A 17,882-nucleotide genomic window follows, 5' to 3' on the forward strand; every position below is an offset into this window, starting at 1 on the left:
TCTTGTGGTCTAAAATTACAGAATGCTTTTTAAAAATGTCCTTCGGTTTGTTTAAGGTGGTGCACAATAAAGTTTGGTAAAGTAAAGCAAGTAGTACTTTTTAAAAACTATTTATTGATATAGTAACCAAACTATAGTTTTTCAGTGAGTCAGTGTTGTATCAATTCCTGAAGGAAAATGCAGATGTTCTATGTAGAAGTGATGTGGCAGCAGTTTTATCTCCAGTTGAGTTCATGTTTCAAAAGTCTTTATCCTTTTCGAATCATCACTCCGAATCACTCTCTGTGTCCTCGACCGTCTGAACAATTGGCACTTGATCTCCCCAGTCACTGCTCCGAGCACAGCGGTACACGTCTCTGGTTAAAGAAAATCAAACATGTTCGTCAGAGAACGTGTGGACTGGACAACAAAAGACAACATACACTTACCAGTTCCTGAACCACACAAACCAAACCCATTCATTTACAAATGCTGCTGCAGGACTTTTACCTGCTGTGTTTTCTTGCCGTCACCACCACGTGCTGCAGCTGCCCATCGGAGCAGCACATCCGACAGTGGACGTGTCTCGTTCTGCGCTGCACTGGTGCGATCAGCCTGGCCCAGTCCACACCTTCTGATTCTGGCTCGGCTTTTTCTCTCGGAGTCAGAATGAGGTAGCTGAACTTCTCTGTCTGACGGTTATTATGCTGAAAAAACAGAATATTTTTATACAGAATATGTTTCTATTTTCTACCTTCCGTCACTAACTGTTAAAAAAAATACTTTAACATGTAGTAAATAACATGTTTTACACAGGGAAGTGAGCACGAGCAGTGAAGCAATGTAAGGAACAAAGGTAAACAGTTAATGTAATGAGACAAATGTAAAGTCCAAACACATGAGGAAGGTAGGCATTTTAAAATCCTAACTTTCCCAGCTTTGTACTTATTCCGACTTTTCCTCTTGACTTCTGAATGTAAGTAAAACATAACAAACTGAATTCACGGATTTGGATTCTTTTCTAAGCTTATAGCCACCTAGGGTTCAGTAAAAACCTTGTAGATAACTTTAGAAAAGGTCCAGGAGACTGAAACATTGTAAAATAAATAAAAACTAAGACTACATGAGAGTCTTTTCATGTTTCTGTCAAAGGTCTGTCACACACAGTATCCGCGGGTGCAGAGACTTTGTTTGTTCAATCTTACCCCAGGAAGAGGCAGAGGTTGGTACATCTGTTGGAAGTTGCAGGGTAGGACTGGCTCGCGGGTAAGTTTAGGACACATCCGTTCATGCGGACACTAAAAAGACACCATAAGCTGTGACGCTGCTGTACAAAGTGCGGCATGCTATTTTATACAAAGATGGGATTTAAACGTACTGGAGCGAACACTGACGCTGGTCTGGAGTCATAGACAATCTTCTCTTGTTTCTGGAGATAGAAAAACTGAAGCTGTAGTTATCAGCCAGCTTCCATTAGCTGCATTTAAAAGTGGTATTTTATTTTTTGTATTTGAATACCTTTAATAAAGCGTCTCTGGCCTCCATAAGAATCTGATGGCCTTCTTTGGTCCCGTTTTCCACCAGCACCTGTACCAAAGAAGAATAAAATAAGATTTCCAGATACAAGAATGGTTTTAAAGACGAGTTGAAATTTATACACAACAGGACCTCACACACAAAATCCACACATATTTATTTAAACCGACCAGATATGAGCCTGTTTTCCTCCACAGTGTGACCACTGCCTCTTCTCTCTCCTTCACATTGGGAAGCTCTGACAAGGTAAAGGCTGCGGTGACTAAGTCAAACTGCACCTGAGAGGAGAAACACTGCACTGTCAGGTCTGTATCTTTGAGACTTATATGTTGCACTTCACATAAAAATTCCAAACACAAACACAAATTTGAAAGAGGAAACACTAAAGATGCTCCTAATTTTAACAACTGTTACCCAGAAACCACTTTTCCACATCAAACCACATTAATTTGTGTCTCCGATTTATCACATATGCAGCAATAATCTGCTTTTATATCTTCGTCTGTCACTCAGAATGTAATTAATTAAATTAAAAACAGACATGACCTTACCTTAGGAGAAACAGGAAGAAACTGTCTGAAATAGACTTGTTTGATGTGGGGTTCAGCTCTTTCATTATCACCTGCTCAACAGAAGAAAAGAAATGCTGAGATTTTCTGATGAACTATTTGACAAAAGCACAGACAAAGAAAAAGCACAGTGTTTGTGTGTACCTTTGAGAAGTCGTTCTGCCAGAATATTCATCGGCCCCGAACTGTCCACACACACCATTTCCTTCAAAGTGTCGCCCCAGCATGAGTGTGACGCCCTGCAGGAGAAACATGCTGAATTTATTCATGTAAATCAGACAGAAGCTCTGTTAATGTCACAACAGTTTTGTAAACTAACCACACAACTGTTCCCAACCCAGAACCAAAATCCAGGAGAGACTGAGGGGCAAAGGAGGGATCTCGCTTCTGAATCTGGAAGTAAAAAACTGTGATTTAGGACAGATAAAAGCAGAGGTTTGACCTCCAAACACATCTAGAGGTCAGTAATCAGCACATTTTCTAGGTTTTACCACTGTAAGTGACAGTATGTTTTAGGGATCTCCACCACTCGATCATACCTCATTTAATGCTCTCCTCACTGAAGCGTAGCCCCCAGCCAGTCGAGCCGCCATGTACACCACCCCTAAGTCTTCATCATACCTGACACACAAACACTAAGCTCGTCTACATGTCACGCTCAAACAGGAGTAATCAAAATTGAAAGCTCCAAAATGTCTCTTCACGTTTGCCTAATTTAATGACACATTTTTATGCAGAATGTGTCAATATAATAGCTTTAAATAGTTTCTAATGGATCATAAAGTGATAGAATGTTTAAGTACAAATCAGACCTGCATCGTGTCTTTAAAGACGCTTTTCTACTTGTTGGAAATGCTTCCATAAAAATCATTTATGTTAAATTAAACCAATATGTTCAGAAATTTTATATATGAATGCGAGTGTTACTTCATGGGAGTCCAGCGATAGGTTGTTCTTCTGAGCTCTGAAAGCACTTTCTTCCTGATGTTGTCTTCTAGTACTTGTTCATCTATATCTGTAAAGAAAAGCAAATTAATTTTTCAGTCTGGCTCCGTTTTATATTTTACAGCTTCAAATTGACAAGACGTTCAGAAACAACTTAATAGCTCAGAGTATTACACCCATCCTTCACACACATACTACACATACAGTTTGTTTAAATTTGTCCACCTGCTGCATAATAAAATGTCATTACAGTTCATTTACTTACACGTTCTCTTTAATTTGTGGATTAATACAGTACTTTACACACCTTCTCTCTTCTCCATCGCTTTCTCCCAAAGCTTCTTCTCCAGGCTCACAGCGTTCTGCCTCAGAGTCACATCCTCGACTGGTCGTTTTCTGCTCCACAGGAAGTTTGTGAGGGTGCGAGTCTGATCTGTCAGTCGACTCACCTCAGCACCTACAGGTGGCGAGATTCAAGCGTTGTGCATTATTTTAAAAACAAATATGTGGCATATTCCTGAATTTCCCTTCTGGGATGAATAAAGTTTTTCTTATCTTATCATGAGATAGTCCCTGTTATAACTAAACCTACTGTGAATAATGGACCGTGCAGCTGTTTGGAGCTCTTCAGGTAGGTGCAGAGTTTTCATGTTGGTCACACCTGGGTGTTTCCTGTGTGGTTCACCTTTTAGGTAACCTACTTTTGGTTGTGGGTGAACAGGTCCACTCATGCTCTGAGGATGAAAAATAAAATCAGATGGCTTTTTTGTTTTTTTTACCACCTCTTAAAGTAGGGTAACAGCAGCAGAACCACTGCTGGTGATTAAAGATTAAAGCAGCAACAACAGACAGTTATTCTCTAATTAACTTAATTAATTAACACCAAAGAATTAATATTGTTATTAATATATAACAACATTGTTGTTATTATAAAATAAAGCACAGTATTGAACTCAGTATCGCCTTTGTTTCTATGACAGTGTATTTATCTGACCTCCATGGTAAAGATGCTGCGTTCAATGACACCCACAACTCGCACTCACCCTGAACCACATCTTCACGACAGCCGCCCTCTGACAGAGGACACAGGCACCATAGCTCCGTGAAGCCATATCCTCGGGGTTCAAGAGGTATTTGAAATTATTTATTTTTACCTTAACACGGATAAGAACGGAGCACGTTAGGTTTTCACCGATCCATCAGCAAAATAATTCCGCCCCCACCTAGAGCGGAACCTTTGCTCTTGAAGTTCTGTTCCGCATTAGATGAAACACAGGAGTGCTCACTCTGTATTTATTTTCGGAAACAGTCGAAGCTTTCTGACACACACGGTCTAAATTAAATTCCACAGCAGGTCTGTAGCTAACAGACTTTATTATTAATTAATAGATTTCTTTATAAATCCTCCCTTCAAAATGTATTTGCAGTTTACATTGTAATAAAGACTTTACAATAAATTGTTTGTTATTTTAAAAAGTGCTATTTTTCTGTTTTGTATCCCCCAAATGTTTGCCCTTTTATTACTACTAATAGCAAATGTCTAATTAGAGAATATCCAATTATATCCAAATTATTATTGGTTGGCGATTTTTAAGTAGTTTTCTTCCTGAATTCACAAGTTAATAAACCTATGAAGGCAAATTTTTAAAAGCATCAAGTTCAGTGGTGTTTAAAATACATAATAATCAAAGAAAGACAGAAAGAAAGCTAAAACGTTTTTTCTAGTGGATTATTTTTGTACTTTAAGTTAGTTTTAGAGTATGCAGACTATTTACCACTTCCGTAGATGATTTTAACCGCTAATAGACACGGAGTGACTCATCTTCGTGCTAAACGATCTTTGTCCACCGACCAGGAGAAGCCAGCAGTGGGAAGTTTCCCGCCGTGTTTGTTGTCATTGTTTCCCCTTAGTTACTGTAAATAGTTAATTATCTTCACATAACGTTAAACCAACATGAGGCGAACAAGAAGCTCCAGAAATAAAAGTCAGGCTGCAGCAGAAACTGAAGAAGCCTCGACAAAAGCAGGTTTGTTTGGGAGGATACGTTAGCTAACGTTAGCCGCTGGACCGTCAGTAAACGTCAAGTCGGGACATGTCTGAGCGGAGAGTGGACGATAATTAATGTTTTATAACTTTAATTATCTTCACTGCAGGTTTTAATGTTGTTCTAAAGTTTATACCGAACAACTAACTTGCTTCTTAGGTTTATGTTTCCCTGTCAAACCCATTATTTGACAGAAGTAACGTTAGCTAGCTAGTAGATACCACCACACATGCCTCTTCAAATACTCAAGTTAAAGTACTAAGCACACATCTGGAGTACTCTGAGTACTCCATGAAACTGACTTCTCAATAACAAAGTACTTTGAACATTATTGAACTTGATGCAGTTTATAACACGAATGCACATATGTCCACATGTGTTTCATAAAGGCTTCTGCACAAGTCGACTATTTATTTTAAGGTAAATTCATGTACAGATGTAAGAGGATTACTTCAAAAACATTTCCCTTTTCAGCATTTTCCCTTAAATTAGAAGCAATAAAAAATAAATGTTGAGAGATACACACCACAGTAACTTATTTTTAATAGGAAGATTATTGTTTTATATTTTACATATTTCCCTTAAACTGCAAAAAATGTGAATTTATCTCTTTTTTCTGTACCAAAAGTAAAACTACCCTTTAATCAGAATGGCTCATATCTTAATGATAAAACAGCATATTCAATTAATATGTGTAACTAAAAGTTACAGTAACTACTTTATGTACTAAGGTAAATGTATTAAGAAACTACATCTGCAGAGTATCTTAAGTGTAGTATAGTAGGAAGTACATTATTTCCCTCCAAACTATACTGGAAGTAAAATGTAAATACTTAAAATATTACTTATTGCCACTGGTAGCTACTGAAGTACATAACAATAAATACTACTTGTTTTTCAAAAAACACTACAGCACTAAAGCACCACATGTATGTTATGCTTGATTATTGACATTGTTTATATCATCATTGCTGATAATACATTTCTTTTTAAAATGCAGAATACACTTATTTGGCAGTTAGAAGTCTTAGCGTGTAAGTATCTAAGTATGCCTAGTTATAAACAGCTCTACTTTCTGTGTGTGATCAGTGTGGCAGTGGGAGGGAGATGATGGACAGTGGCAACCGTACTCTCCTGCAGACTGTGACCTTTTGGACTCGGCCATGTCTGTAGGGAAAAACCCTGTCACTATGTTTCTGGGCTCTGGGACGGCCTATGAAGTGGACCTGAAGAAGATGGTCCAGATTAACTCTGTCACAAAGTACAAGAGGAAGATTCGCTTTCAGATAGTAAAATCAGGTGTGTGTGAAGGCTGTGTTTGATTTCATGTTTGTCTATGATTTTCTGTAGGACCTGAACGACAGTAAGATCATTTTATTTTAATTTCATATAGAATTTTCCATATCAGTGTTTATTACTTTTGTATTTTATTAGTAACTTCTTATTAGATTTCATATATTGTTTTTTAGTCAACAGTTTTTAGTAAACCAATCCAACTAAAAAAACATTTTATGTCTCGTCTCCTATTTGTCACGTCGTAAGAGCATTTTCAACTAAGTGCTAACTCTACTTAGCACTTAGCCCTACCTATCATAACAACTTTATTTGTTGTCTGCTTCAATTCTTTTGTCAGCATTGAGTATTGAAATGTTAAAAATGTATCTTCTGTTTGATCACTTGTGCCCAGAAAGTTCGAACGACGCTGGTGACTCAACTGCTCATAATGGGAGGCCAGTTCAAGTTAAAGAGGAAGAGGAAGAGATTCAAGAGCAACCTGCAGCGAAGAGGAGGAGAGGGAAAAGCAAGAGTCAGACAAAAACAGAAGAAATGCCCAAAGAAGAAATAAAAAATGAAGGTAATGTGGATCTGATTTTGTTTTTATCATTACATGTCATGCAGAATATGGTAAAACTGTTGATGACTGTAGGAACTGTGACTTCATTATAAATTGTTTTCGGTTTTTGCTGGTTTTAAAAACATCTACTTATGCAAGATGCCGAGTGACCTCATTCATGTTTTGTTTTTGATGTCTGGATGTTGAACAGAAGTTGTGAGGACCGTGGTCATGAAGGGCAAAGCTCCAGTGGACTCTGAATGCAAAGCAAAACTTGGAAAGGTATAACATCTATGTTAACAATAGATGTGAAACTTACATGTTATTTGTGGTTTGACTGTAGGTTTTTGTGCAAAGCACTGCTCCAGTTACATTTCCTCAAGTGAGCATAACCCCAGTAATAGGCTATGATATGAGTGATGAGTGATTTGTTACTGTTGTATAAATCAACACAAATAGGGAAATGGATTTTAGTTTTTATATATGATTATTCTACCAAGACAGGCTTATTTGAAGTAAATAGATTGAAGTAAATAGTGAATACATCTGTTTCACAAACTTAACAGTGTCAGGACATCACATCAGTGCTTTCACTTGTTTTTACATTTTATAAAGAATTAATAAATAAAAAAGTAAATGTTGATAAGGAAAATCCTTGTCAGCTGCAGCTACAAACAAATATTAGTATTTGTGTTGTTTTAACCTTTAACTTTGTGTTTGTTAACTTTTGACTTAACAGAACTTCACTTTCCTAAATCAGGTGCAGTGATCTTCATTCTTATACTGTAACAGATTTTTTCATTTGTATTTTAGGCTCATGTTTACTGTGAAGGAAACGATGTTTACGACGTAATGTTAAACCAGGTAAAATGATTAATAATGATTGATTACGAGTTAAGTCACAGTGAGATATAACATTTTATTTGGGGTTTTTCTTACACTTAAAGCTCAAGTTCAGTTTAATGAAATCAAAAGCTGCATTTTTTTACCTTTAGAAATGATGATTGAGTATATTAGTAATTAGGAATAGTTCCATATCTTTGTTTAGTTTTAAGGTTGATTTTACTCCTGCTCTACATTTTACTTGTTCCAAAATAGAAACTTCAGACTATTTTCACCCACACGTCAGTGTAAATGTGTGATAGATGTGTGATTAGTCCGTTCTAACAAAGCAGCTCATATATTTTTGTAAATTCTAACTGGACTACAGCACTGAGTTAACATTTTAAAAACAATTTTTAAGACATTTTTAAAACATTTTTAAGCTTGTACCAAACATCATTTCTCATTTTGCAGACAAATCTTCAGTTTAACAACAACAAATACTACTTGATCCAGCTGCTGGAAGATGACAGCTCCAAAATTTACAGTGTGTGGATGAGATGGGGGAGAGGTGAGTTTACTCTGTACTGTGAAATGTTTGTGTTTACACAGTAAAGTATAAATCGGCTATTTTCTGAAACCCAAACTGACCAAACAATTTATCTCTCTTGTTTCATCAGTGGGCAAAGTGGGTCAAAACAGCTTTACAGCATGTGGAGGAGACCTGCTGAAAGCCAAAGATATCTTTAAGAAAAAGTGAGAATGTGCATTTAAAAAAAGAAAAAAATATTCAAGTTGTCTCACATGGAAGTGGGTTTGATAACATTTTGAAACTTGTTTGTTTTTCTACAGATTCTTTGACAAGACCAAGAACGAGTGGGAGCAACGGGCAAATTTTGAGAAAGTGGCTGGAAAATATGACATGGTTTTCATGGACTACAGCACAAATGAAAAGGTACATTTAGTGATGAAGATACAACAACTTGAGCATCTCTGCAACATCTATTTAATAACAGAAGCTTTTTTTTTTCACTGTCCCAGGAGGAGAACCAGACCACAGTGGATACTGCACCCAAAAAGAGGATCTGCAAGCTGGATGTGAAGATTCAGTCCCTCCTGGACCTTATCTGTGACATCAAAGCCATGGAGGAGTGTGTGCTAGAGATGAAGTTCGACACCCGAAAAGCCCCTCTTGGTGAGTCTGACAGGATCAGAAACAGAAATGTATTTGTTCCATTATACTTTACATTTCTTATTTGTCTACTAATGCTATTCTTATATTGGAATTTGACTTTATACAGAATATAAATGTAAAATGTTTCACTTTAAATCAAAGATGCAATAAAACAAGTTCTCAGAGTCATTTTATCTCCATCTGACTGTATCAGAACATTCAGCTGATCAGTAATTTCAGACCTTTCAAATAAGTATTTGTTTTGTTTTTTTCACCTCAAGGCAAACTGACATCAGAGCAGATCCGTGCAGGCTACGCCGCACTGAAGAGAATCGAGGCGTGTTTAAAGAAGAAGGGCAGCAGTCGTGAGCTTCTTGAGGCCTGCAACCAATTCTACACCCGCATCCCGCATGATTTTGGGTAGGAAATAGGCAGCATAGCATGAACATAGCATACGGTTGTGCAACAGGAAAGCTGTCTTAATAATGTTATGCAAGCATTTCACATTGATTTCTATCTTGCTGTAACTAAAAGATGTGACTCTCCAGGTTGAAAACTCCTCCAATCATCCGCACAGAGGAAGAGCTGAAGGAAAAAATTGAACTGTTGGAGGTAAAGTACTTTTTTGGTTTCCACTTTATTTTGTAAAAACTGTACAACATCTGTATCCACTGTGTTTTTTATTTTTTCAGGCATTGAGTGATATCCAGATTGCAGTGAAAATGGTCCAGTCTAGTGTAGACAGTGACGAGCACCCTCTGGACAGACACTACTGCTCCCTTCAGTGCAAACTGGAGTCTTTGAATTCCAGCAGCCATGAGTACAAGGTCTGTGTGTTGCTATTCATATCTGTAATATTGGTAAACATCAAGATTAATATTGTGCATTCAGAAAAGACATGAAATTTGTATCAGTTACAACAGTTAATTAGAAATGTCAAACTGTCTATTTATGTGTTTGTTCTGCCATTGACTGAACTTATAGCCACCATGAATCATTTTGTCCATGTTTTTATGCTGTTTTTGATGCTTTATGTAAAACATTTTGAATTGCCTTCACGTATGAAATGTGCTATTTATCTATCCTAGCTTCGTATAAAAAGACTAGGATTTTTCAATAGACAATAATAGAAACAACTGTTAGTAAAATGCAACACAGTTCAGCAGCAGAACAAAACACATCGATCGCAATGATCATACAACTAAATCATACAGCACCTCTCTGAAATTTTCAATGAAAACTGATAATTATCACCTTCATGAAGTGAGAATTTATTGCAGGACTGTTGTACCTAATACACTGTCAAATGTGTGTATAGTGCCATCATGAAAATTTACTGCACGAGATTCAGAAAGGCAGATATGCTCTGCAGTAATGTCCAGACATGTCGGGATGTAAAATATTTGTGTATTTGTGTAGCAGATCTTACAAAGGAATACATACAAAACTGCCTGATATATATTCTTATATTGATATATTATAACAATGGAAAGACACTAAATTTGAATCAAACTGCAGAAAACTGGATAAACTTTGTGTAGCTGATGTTGTCTCCTTGTAAAGACTTTTATCATCCTTGTTGAAGGTGATAGAGAAGTATCTGCAGTCCACTCACGCCCCGACCCATAGTGACTACACCATGACCGTCCTTGACATCTTCTCAGTGGACAGAGATGGGGAGAGCAACAATTTCCTTTCACAGTTACACAACAGGTATTATAGGACTTAGGCCATTATTACTTTATTCTTATGCCTCTGTATCAGCAACAGTTGTCTTTGGTATGTCTGTATGTCCCTTCGTCCCATTCTTGTGAACATCCACTTTAATTCATTGATAAACTAGATACAATTTACAAGTGCTATATTCCTGAAACGTCTGGGCAGATTTTTATCACATCTGGTAAAAACATCCACTTGAACTGTTTTTTCTTGTCACTGTGTGTGTGTGTGACTACTAGGACTCTGCTGTGGCATGGTTCCCGTCTGTCTAACTGGGTTGGCATCCTCAGTCAGGGGCTCAGAGTGGCCCCACCTGAAGCTCCTGTCACTGGCTACATGGTACGTAGGATGGATAAGTGGTTGGAAAGAAAAATACATTTAATTTGATAATTTTTAAAAGTAATCTGCTTCAAAATATGTAAAGTAGTAGTCCAAATAAAATAAAATACATATATAATAGTGTTGCTACCTCTGTTAAACCATAACATTCAACAAGGTGTGTGTTCCAGGATTTTTCTTTGAAATAAAATTATCTATGGACTATGTGTAATTTCTTTTGTCATCTAGTTTGGTAAAGGTATCTACTTTGCTGATATGTCTTCAAAAAGCGCCAACTACTGCTTTGCCAATCAGCACAATAACGTCGGACTGTTGTTGTTGTGTGAGGTGAGTTGATTTGTCCACGATTAATGCTTTGGTTGTTAAATGGCCTCTGTAACATTGCACTGCTTAACCATTCTGACAGTTGTAAATCACTGGATGAGGTGAAACTTCTTGTCTTACGCTCCCTGTGTGTGGTCGCAGGTCGCTCTGGGAGACTCTAACGAGCTGCTGGATGCTGACTACGAGGCCAGCAACCTGCCTTCTGGAAAACACAGCACCAAGGGCCTGGGACAGACTGGACCTGACCCTAAAAACTCAGTGACTCTGTTAGTGTCTCACTACACAGATACATGTCATGTTGTGCAACAGCAAAAAGTCATTAAATTATCCAAAGCAAAGACAAAGCAGGTGGAAGAGAACAGGGGACAAGGACGCAATACATAATGACAAACATTACATATAGAATACTTACATATATATTTAAATGTAGTCATTTGGCAGACGCTTTTAGACCGACTTACAAGTGAGGAAGAAGGCAAGCAAAATTCTAAGTCAACGAGAAAAACATCAAAGCAAAGTGCTATCAAAGAAGTGTTTCTGTTTCATGAGATGTGGAGGAGTTCTGTTGTCAGGAGTATACGTACATATATAACTTTACAGAAACATGGTTAGGTTTCAGTCTGTTCTATAGTGTGTTTAGTGTTTGTGTGATTTGTTTTTCATCCTAAAATACATGCAACTATTATTTACCTTCTTTTGTCTCTTTCTCAGGAATGGAGTCACAGTGCCACTGGGACCTGGGGTGAAAACAGGGGTGGGTACAAACACCGGTTACTCCCTTCTCTACAATGAGTATATCGTTTACAACCCTGCCCAAACTCGTATGAGGTACCTGCTGCGGGTCCAGTTCAACTATACTTCGCTCTGGTGAGGCTAGAACTGCAGTCTCCGTAGGATTTCCTGTCCACAAGGCCGGGATGATTCTTGATGTGCTGGTAGACACTGTGTGACTCTTGTTTTTGGGGGTCGTAGGATGTTAAACCTAAACGCACTTCGGGCTCCGGGCGGATTAAAGAAATGTTTACTTTGTTAGTGAGCTTCGAAATTAGTCAGGATTTTTCCAAAATGTTTTTGAAATGAAACTGAATCTCTTGTGTCGATTTTGCTAATATAGAACAGGCAATATCTACAGCATATTACCTTGTGTAAAATTCTAGCTGACATTTTTATGACTTTTTGACATTTTATACATGAAATGTTTAATAGCTTAATAAAGACAGTAAGTGACACATTAATCAACAGTTAAATAAGTAGTAGATGCAGTCCTGAAGTCGAATTTGCAGTAAATATATATACATGAGTGAATATTTCAAGTCATCACCAATAAAAGTGCTTAGACTTTTCATACAGTCGGTTCTCTGCATTCTCTAGTAAAACAACAAGTTGATCTCAACATATGCCTCAGAAAGTGACACTGTGTCATATAATTCCAGAATATTTCTTGATTAGTACAGGGGGGTTACAGATGAACCAAATCACTGCGGTGAGAAGGGATTTATGTGATATGAAGAACATTTTGCACTACTTTTTCTCCATGTTTCTTTATGTCTGTAAATGTTGTACCGTATTGCATGTTGCATATGCATTTATTATGATGTATGTATTATAAACAGCCTTATGGATCTACTGGATTATCAGTGTCTATCTTTAATTGACATAGCATGATACATTGCACAGCAGAACTCAGTTAGGCAGGTTTGAGATGCGTATTTAAACTGAATAAATGCAAAAGAAATTAGGAGCTAGATGTTTTTGTTTAGTTCAGTAACTGTCAAAGCAAATGATTTAGCTAAAACTGAACAAAAGACAATATTTTGTAAAAATAATCATTCATTGATTGTTTGTTACTTAAAACAGGTTGAACTCACATTATATACATTATAATAATAAAGAACATTTCCATTGTGATTACAGGTTGGTATGTGTACATGTATTCTGTGCACACAGTTTCATCTCCTCCCCAGTAGATAGAGGAAGATGAGAATTATGTCCAGGTAGATCAGCAGTGCAGCGTTGACGTATTCCTCAGGATCCAGACTGAGGCTCGATCTCCCCATCAGCATCTGACAGTCGATCATCAGGAACTGAGACAGCGAGAGAGATTTAAGAAAGGGTCAGTCATTAAATATGTGTATAACAGGCCTTATTCATGTAAAATATAACAGGTTATAGCAAAAAAAAAGTGTAGGGTTAAATAATAAAATGTAAAATAAATGAATAGTAAAATGAGTGAATTCCACTTTGCTGCTTCAGTGTTGTGCATGTTCTGTGGTGGTGGAAGAATCTTATCTAGATCTTATCCATAAATAATAGTAATGATACTACAGTCAAATCATAAATAAATCATATTTTTAAAACCTTCCTGGGGTAAAAGTCCAAATATTCTATCAGTACAACATACTTAAAGTAATCGAAAGTAAAAGGAAGGCTCTTTTAAAATTAAATTACTATTTCATTACTAAGACAGTCATCTGTTCAACATGACACTAATGTTAACACTTTGTGATGTTTGTATAAAACGTCCATGTAATTTCTAGCTAGTAACTATAGCAGTGATTTAAATGTAAAGGAGTAGAAGAACTCAGAACAACAATATTTAATTTAAGATTAATAAACATTTGCAGTCTTTTGGGAGATTAACAGTCATGAGATTGTCTTCTGTGCAGGCTGAGAATCGTTTGCAGAGGAGTGATTTTTTTTTTTTTTTTGGCAAATCCTGATTGCCTTTAAAGCCCCTAAACTATGACTTGTTAGGTGTTTTTTTTTATTTATTTGCCTTCTCAGTAGTAAATATGTGTTTACAGACTATATGAAATTGTAATTACTATTACACTATTGTTAGGCCAGGACAGCTTAGACATTTATCCTTATTCATTACTCATATTATAATTACCTCGTATATTAGAGGTTTGGTAGTACGTAGTTGTTGTCAGAGCTATAAGAAACCTGAAGGGAGTCCCTGTGAATACAGTTGACTCAGTGTGTGGGAGTGCAGGAGCTTTAATGTATAAGGGGACTTATTTTGCTGCTCTACTATAGTTTGTTCTAAATAAAATCAAGTCACAATGTTAAATATTATTTTAGGCATGTATGTGTGATACGTTTTAATGCTCGACTGCACCTCATACAGATTTATTTAAGTGGTTAGTTAATTTTCTGCCACAGATGTGGGTCCTTCCACCTGATCACAAAAGATGCGTATCCTGTTATATACAGTAGTAGTATTACTATCAATGTATATATAGTATTTTTTCTCTTACTAGTGAATACAGCAGTGCTCCCAGACATCCATAGACGATCTCAGTGACGACAGAGTAGTAGAAGATGGAGAAGAATCCAAACATGATCAGGTCCACAGCCAGAACCAGTGCAACGCCGTAACAAATAGTGAAATCATAACGACTCTGCAAATAACATAGACAGTACTTAATTTAATCAATACATTCTCTGCTAGCTAAACAAACAACATTTTTCTTATTCTAAACTTTAATCTTACCATATTTATTATTCTTTATTACATAAAATTTCAACACTAAACCTCCTTCTTTGCTGTCTCCCAGAGCAAAAGTGATGCTTTGGTTAAAAATATCAAGTTCCTAATATTAAAGTGAGATAAGATGCAAGTAAAGAATTTTTGTAGTTTGCTTTTAAAACTCTTTCTAATCAGATTTCTCACATTTGACCTTGAAAATATCTCCTGCTAAGGTCTGATATGGATTTTATTAACAACACTTGAGTGCAACAACAGTTCATAACAACAGGAAACTGAGCTCTTTGGTTTATCGTTATTGTCTAACCTGTGCTGAGTAAATGATGATTGCGAGAGAAATAGCCAGTGTTGCTCCCATAGTGATGATCACGGAAGAGGTTTCATGAAAGGAGGCGATGGTTCCCACCATGTATGACAGGCTTATTGTGACCACAACCTAAAGGCACATACATGAAAAATGTTATAGTCTAGCTCATTTTTGTTTTGCTTTAAATGATTAATCCTCATTGAAAACTGTATTAAAGTCCAGACATGTCTTTTTATCCCCAGTGGAAACTTGGTGGGTTCAGAAAAAGCTAGTTTGAATCTGGTATACCAACAAAACCTCCACTTTTGATGAAGCTGTGACCCTGTTAAAACAAATTTAGAGGTTTTTCTTTGGAAACAGTAAACGAGAGAATGAATGTACCAGCTTGTTACTTTAACTTCTACTGGGGTAGTTTTTAGTTTACCAGTTTTTACATAAGAGTGCTCTTTATTGATCAACATTTAGCACTGACAGCAGCAAAACATACTGTATTATCATTTCTCTTCTTTATCATTTCTCATCTGATTCAAAAACATAACTATGTTGTGTGATAGTATTTAAAATCCAACATATTAAAATAAATAGATGAGGTGTTTGGTGTTTTATGCTTCTGCATGATTGACCCACCAGTGCCACAATGTTCCAGGGGTGACGGCGACTTAAGGACTTGCAAAAGCTGAGGGTAGTTGCGACCACAATGAAGATGATGAAGGAGCTGATGTAGGCCCAGATGTTATCCACTATAGCTTTTTTGACCACGCTGGAGAAGGTGAACACACACACCACACTGAAGGTGAACAACAGCTGCAGAGTCAGGATACTGAACACCTGCACAGGGAGAGAAAAGGCAAATAGATTTAACACCACGTTAGGGAGTTAATCTCATGAACCAACTGCACCAATCAATCCATCCGTTAATATACAACAACAAGCTTACAAGCTTAAATAAGAGCAGAGTCTAGATACAGTATATATCAAAATGATTTTGTGAGTCAATAGAGTACCAACCTTTCTAATAAACCCTCTTCTCACTGTCTTGTCATCAAATGGAGATGATGCTATAATGGCAATTGTTTGTGGCACGGCCTCTGGGTCTATGTCAGGAGAAGGCTCGTAACCAGTGGCAGGCTCGCACATGGAAGGTTTGGGTGAAGGGTACATTGATGGCTCTTCGGAGTAAGGTGGGGGTTCCTGCTCTACATTAGAGTTTGGTGTTGGTGGTGGTGAGGACGTATCGGTCTCAGGGACGTGCTCCATCTCTTCGGATGCAACATGGTCGGCTGTATCTGAAGACATTGTAGAGAAACTGTGGACCACAGACAATGTTTTCAGTTAAAGGTCAGATCATAAAAAAGGAAAACAGACAGATCTGGTTGTGGGTAGTTCCTTGTCCAGAGAGGACTGCAATTTACAGTTTTCATTTGCTTCTGTTTTGTTAAACAGTCCCAAATACAGAGAAATTCACTTTATCGATTAAGTCTATTGATTGACTAATTGTTGCAGCTGAAATTACAGTAAATTTGTTCATTAACTGGTGTCTGAACTATGGGATGTTTTCACCATTTTGTAGATTTGTTAAATCATTAGTATTTGTTCAATTATGAAAAAGCCTGCTGAGGAGAAACTGTCTATTTACCAGAAAACAACACCAGCCAGGCTTCCTGTCTGTTGGTTCACTTTGTGAAACCAGTAATTTTCAACAGTTGCCCGCAACATGAACCGGTCCACCTACATCAGTCCCCTTCAACCAGAGTTGCTGCCCGCTTGTTGCCCAAGAACATTGTGTCATGTGTGAAGTTTCATGTAATTTTACTATCTCTCTACCAAACACAGGTACACATCTTAAGATGCCTCAGTTGTGTTGCAGTATTGCACTAAGAGATGACAGTTTGACATTTACCCAGCATGTAGCTGAAGCTGCAAAATGGAATTTAGATGCCGTTAATTGAATTATTTACACCTGAGCTTTAAAGCAACACATAGAAAAGTGTCTGAAGAAAGCTTTATGCTGAAACGCAATTTTTGTTTCTGTTCCGATCTCTAAACATACTTATATTTTTATGTTGCAAAGATGCGATGATATGTAAAACTACTTAGTTTTATTGAAACATTTTTTTTAGCATCAAAAATTGTGACTGGAGACATGTTCATCATCCATCATCCAGAAAACACAAACACAAGCTACTCCTTATAATTCCCTTCAATTAATATAAATTAAACAAGAAACAGTGAAAATCATACACACCAAAATCTGTATAATGACTCATATGTATCTAGCATTTGATTATGTTTTATTTTTTAAAAGTTTTGAAGTCTCCATCACTGAGATTTCTGCTGCCAGATTTATCAAAACGTCAGATAGTAAAACCAAAACAGAATCTGCATGAGTTAACAGTAGAATTTCTTTTCAGATACAGTATTTTATTTAACTGTAATAGGAAACAAAAAGAACAAGCTTACCTTTTCTGCTTGATTACACTTGTGCAAGAGAACAACAGTCCAACACCTGTGTGTTCTGTCAGGGGGCCACACAAAATGCACCCAGTGTGTAATGATGGGCATTATTTATTTTAGCCACCTGTGGTTTTGTCTTTTTCTTCCTGACAGCTTCAAGTGATGAAAAAAAAAATCCCTCTCTATAGGAAGTGAAAGTGTAGAAACATGGTAAAGCCACACTTGCTTCATTCTAGCTCAGATGTTGTCATTGTGGGATCAGTGGAGTTTTGTAGCATTTGTCTGAATGTGAGCAGAGAGTTTAGCCCTGTACACACCAGAATTGACCTTGGTACCCCTGTCAAC

General features: G+C 37.0%; 3 protein-coding genes across 4 annotated transcripts; 1 reads left to right on the forward strand and 2 right to left on the reverse strand.

Annotated features, from left to right (window-relative positions):
- Positions 1-94: 94 nt before the first annotated feature.
- Positions 95-4,237, reverse strand: mettl17 (methyltransferase like 17). The gene is made up of 14 exons (XM_026373705.1): positions 4,073-4,237; positions 3,622-3,763; positions 3,337-3,486; positions 3,012-3,099; positions 2,624-2,705; positions 2,404-2,477; positions 2,229-2,323; positions 2,067-2,137; positions 1,686-1,793; positions 1,498-1,566; positions 1,358-1,408; positions 1,185-1,277; positions 490-686; positions 95-356 (listed from the first exon to the last, which is right to left on the reverse strand). Exons 1-14 carry the CDS (start codon positions 4,139-4,141, stop codon positions 266-268), a joined length of 1,380 nt encoding a protein of 459 aa, XP_026229490.1. The 5' UTR covers positions 4,142-4,237; the 3' UTR covers positions 95-265.
- Positions 4,238-4,886: 649 nt separating this feature from the next.
- On the forward strand, positions 4,887-12,563 carry parp2 (poly (ADP-ribose) polymerase 2). 2 transcript variants are annotated; one of them, XM_026375273.1, is made up of 17 exons: positions 4,887-5,056; positions 6,164-6,373; positions 6,762-6,929; positions 7,120-7,190; positions 7,722-7,772; positions 8,205-8,301; positions 8,411-8,486; positions 8,583-8,685; positions 8,772-8,925; positions 9,186-9,324; positions 9,453-9,516; positions 9,597-9,731; positions 10,490-10,617; positions 10,863-10,962; positions 11,191-11,289; positions 11,428-11,552; positions 11,998-12,563. In XM_026375273.1, exons 1-17 carry the CDS (start codon positions 4,984-4,986, stop codon positions 12,155-12,157), a joined length of 1,953 nt encoding a protein of 650 aa, XP_026231058.1. In that variant the 5' UTR covers positions 4,887-4,983; the 3' UTR covers positions 12,158-12,563. The 2 variants fall into 2 exon arrangements, with proteins under 2 accessions (XP_026231058.1, XP_026231059.1); XM_026375274.1 differs by having other exon boundaries at positions 7,123-7,190.
- Positions 12,564-12,913: 350 nt separating this feature from the next.
- On the reverse strand, positions 12,914-17,657 carry si:ch211-284o19.8 (protein lifeguard 1). The gene is made up of 6 exons (XM_026375275.1): positions 17,544-17,657; positions 16,092-16,389; positions 15,711-15,911; positions 15,084-15,212; positions 14,547-14,690; positions 12,914-13,370 (listed from the first exon to the last, which is right to left on the reverse strand). The coding sequence occupies exons 2-6, from the start codon at positions 16,377-16,379 to the stop codon at positions 13,236-13,238; spliced, it is 897 nt and encodes a 298-aa protein (XP_026231060.1). The 5' UTR covers positions 16,380-16,389; positions 17,544-17,657; the 3' UTR covers positions 12,914-13,235.
- Positions 17,658-17,882: the final 225 nt, after the last annotated feature.

The sequence above is a fragment of the Anabas testudineus genome, chromosome 17 (assembly GCF_900324465.2).
Source record: "Anabas testudineus chromosome 17, fAnaTes1.2, whole genome shotgun sequence".
Taxonomy (NCBI): domain Eukaryota; kingdom Metazoa; phylum Chordata; class Actinopteri; order Anabantiformes; family Anabantidae; genus Anabas; species Anabas testudineus.

What these genes read in the sequence shown, in the direction of transcription:
- mettl17 (XM_026373705.1), bottom strand. Translation starts at nt 4,141, where the DNA reads ATGGCTTCACGGAGCTATGGTGCCTGTGTCCTCTGTCAGAGGGCGGCT. An exon ending in GGCAGAACGACTTCTCAAAG is followed by an intron (nt 2,138 to 2,228) that starts GTACACACAAAC and finishes TCTGTTGAGCAG; the next exon opens with GTGATAATGAAAGAGCTGAA. An exon ending in AACCTCTGCCTCTTCCTGGG is followed by an intron (nt 687 to 1,184) that starts GTAAGATTGAAC and finishes CTGTTTTTTCAG; the next exon opens with CATAATAACCGTCAGACAGA.
- parp2 (XM_026375273.1), top strand. Translation starts at nt 4,984, where the DNA reads ATGAGGCGAACAAGAAGCTCCAGAAATAAAAGTCAGGCTGCAGCAGAA. An exon ending in CACCCGAAAAGCCCCTCTTG is followed by an intron (nt 8,926 to 9,185) that starts GTGAGTCTGACA and finishes TTTCACCTCAAG; the next exon opens with GCAAACTGACATCAGAGCAG. An exon ending in AAAAAATTGAACTGTTGGAG is followed by an intron (nt 9,517 to 9,596) that starts GTAAAGTACTTT and finishes TTATTTTTTCAG; the next exon opens with GCATTGAGTGATATCCAGAT.
- si:ch211-284o19.8 (XM_026375275.1), bottom strand. Translation starts at nt 16,379, where the DNA reads ATGTCTTCAGATACAGCCGACCATGTTGCATCCGAAGAGATGGAGCAC. An exon ending in CCTGGAACATTGTGGCACTG is followed by an intron (nt 15,213 to 15,710) that starts GTGGGTCAATCA and finishes ATGTGCCTTTAG; the next exon opens with GTTGTGGTCACAATAAGCCT. An exon ending in TCATCATTTACTCAGCACAG is followed by an intron (nt 14,691 to 15,083) that starts GTTAGACAATAA and finishes TGTTATTTGCAG; the next exon opens with AGTCGTTATGATTTCACTAT.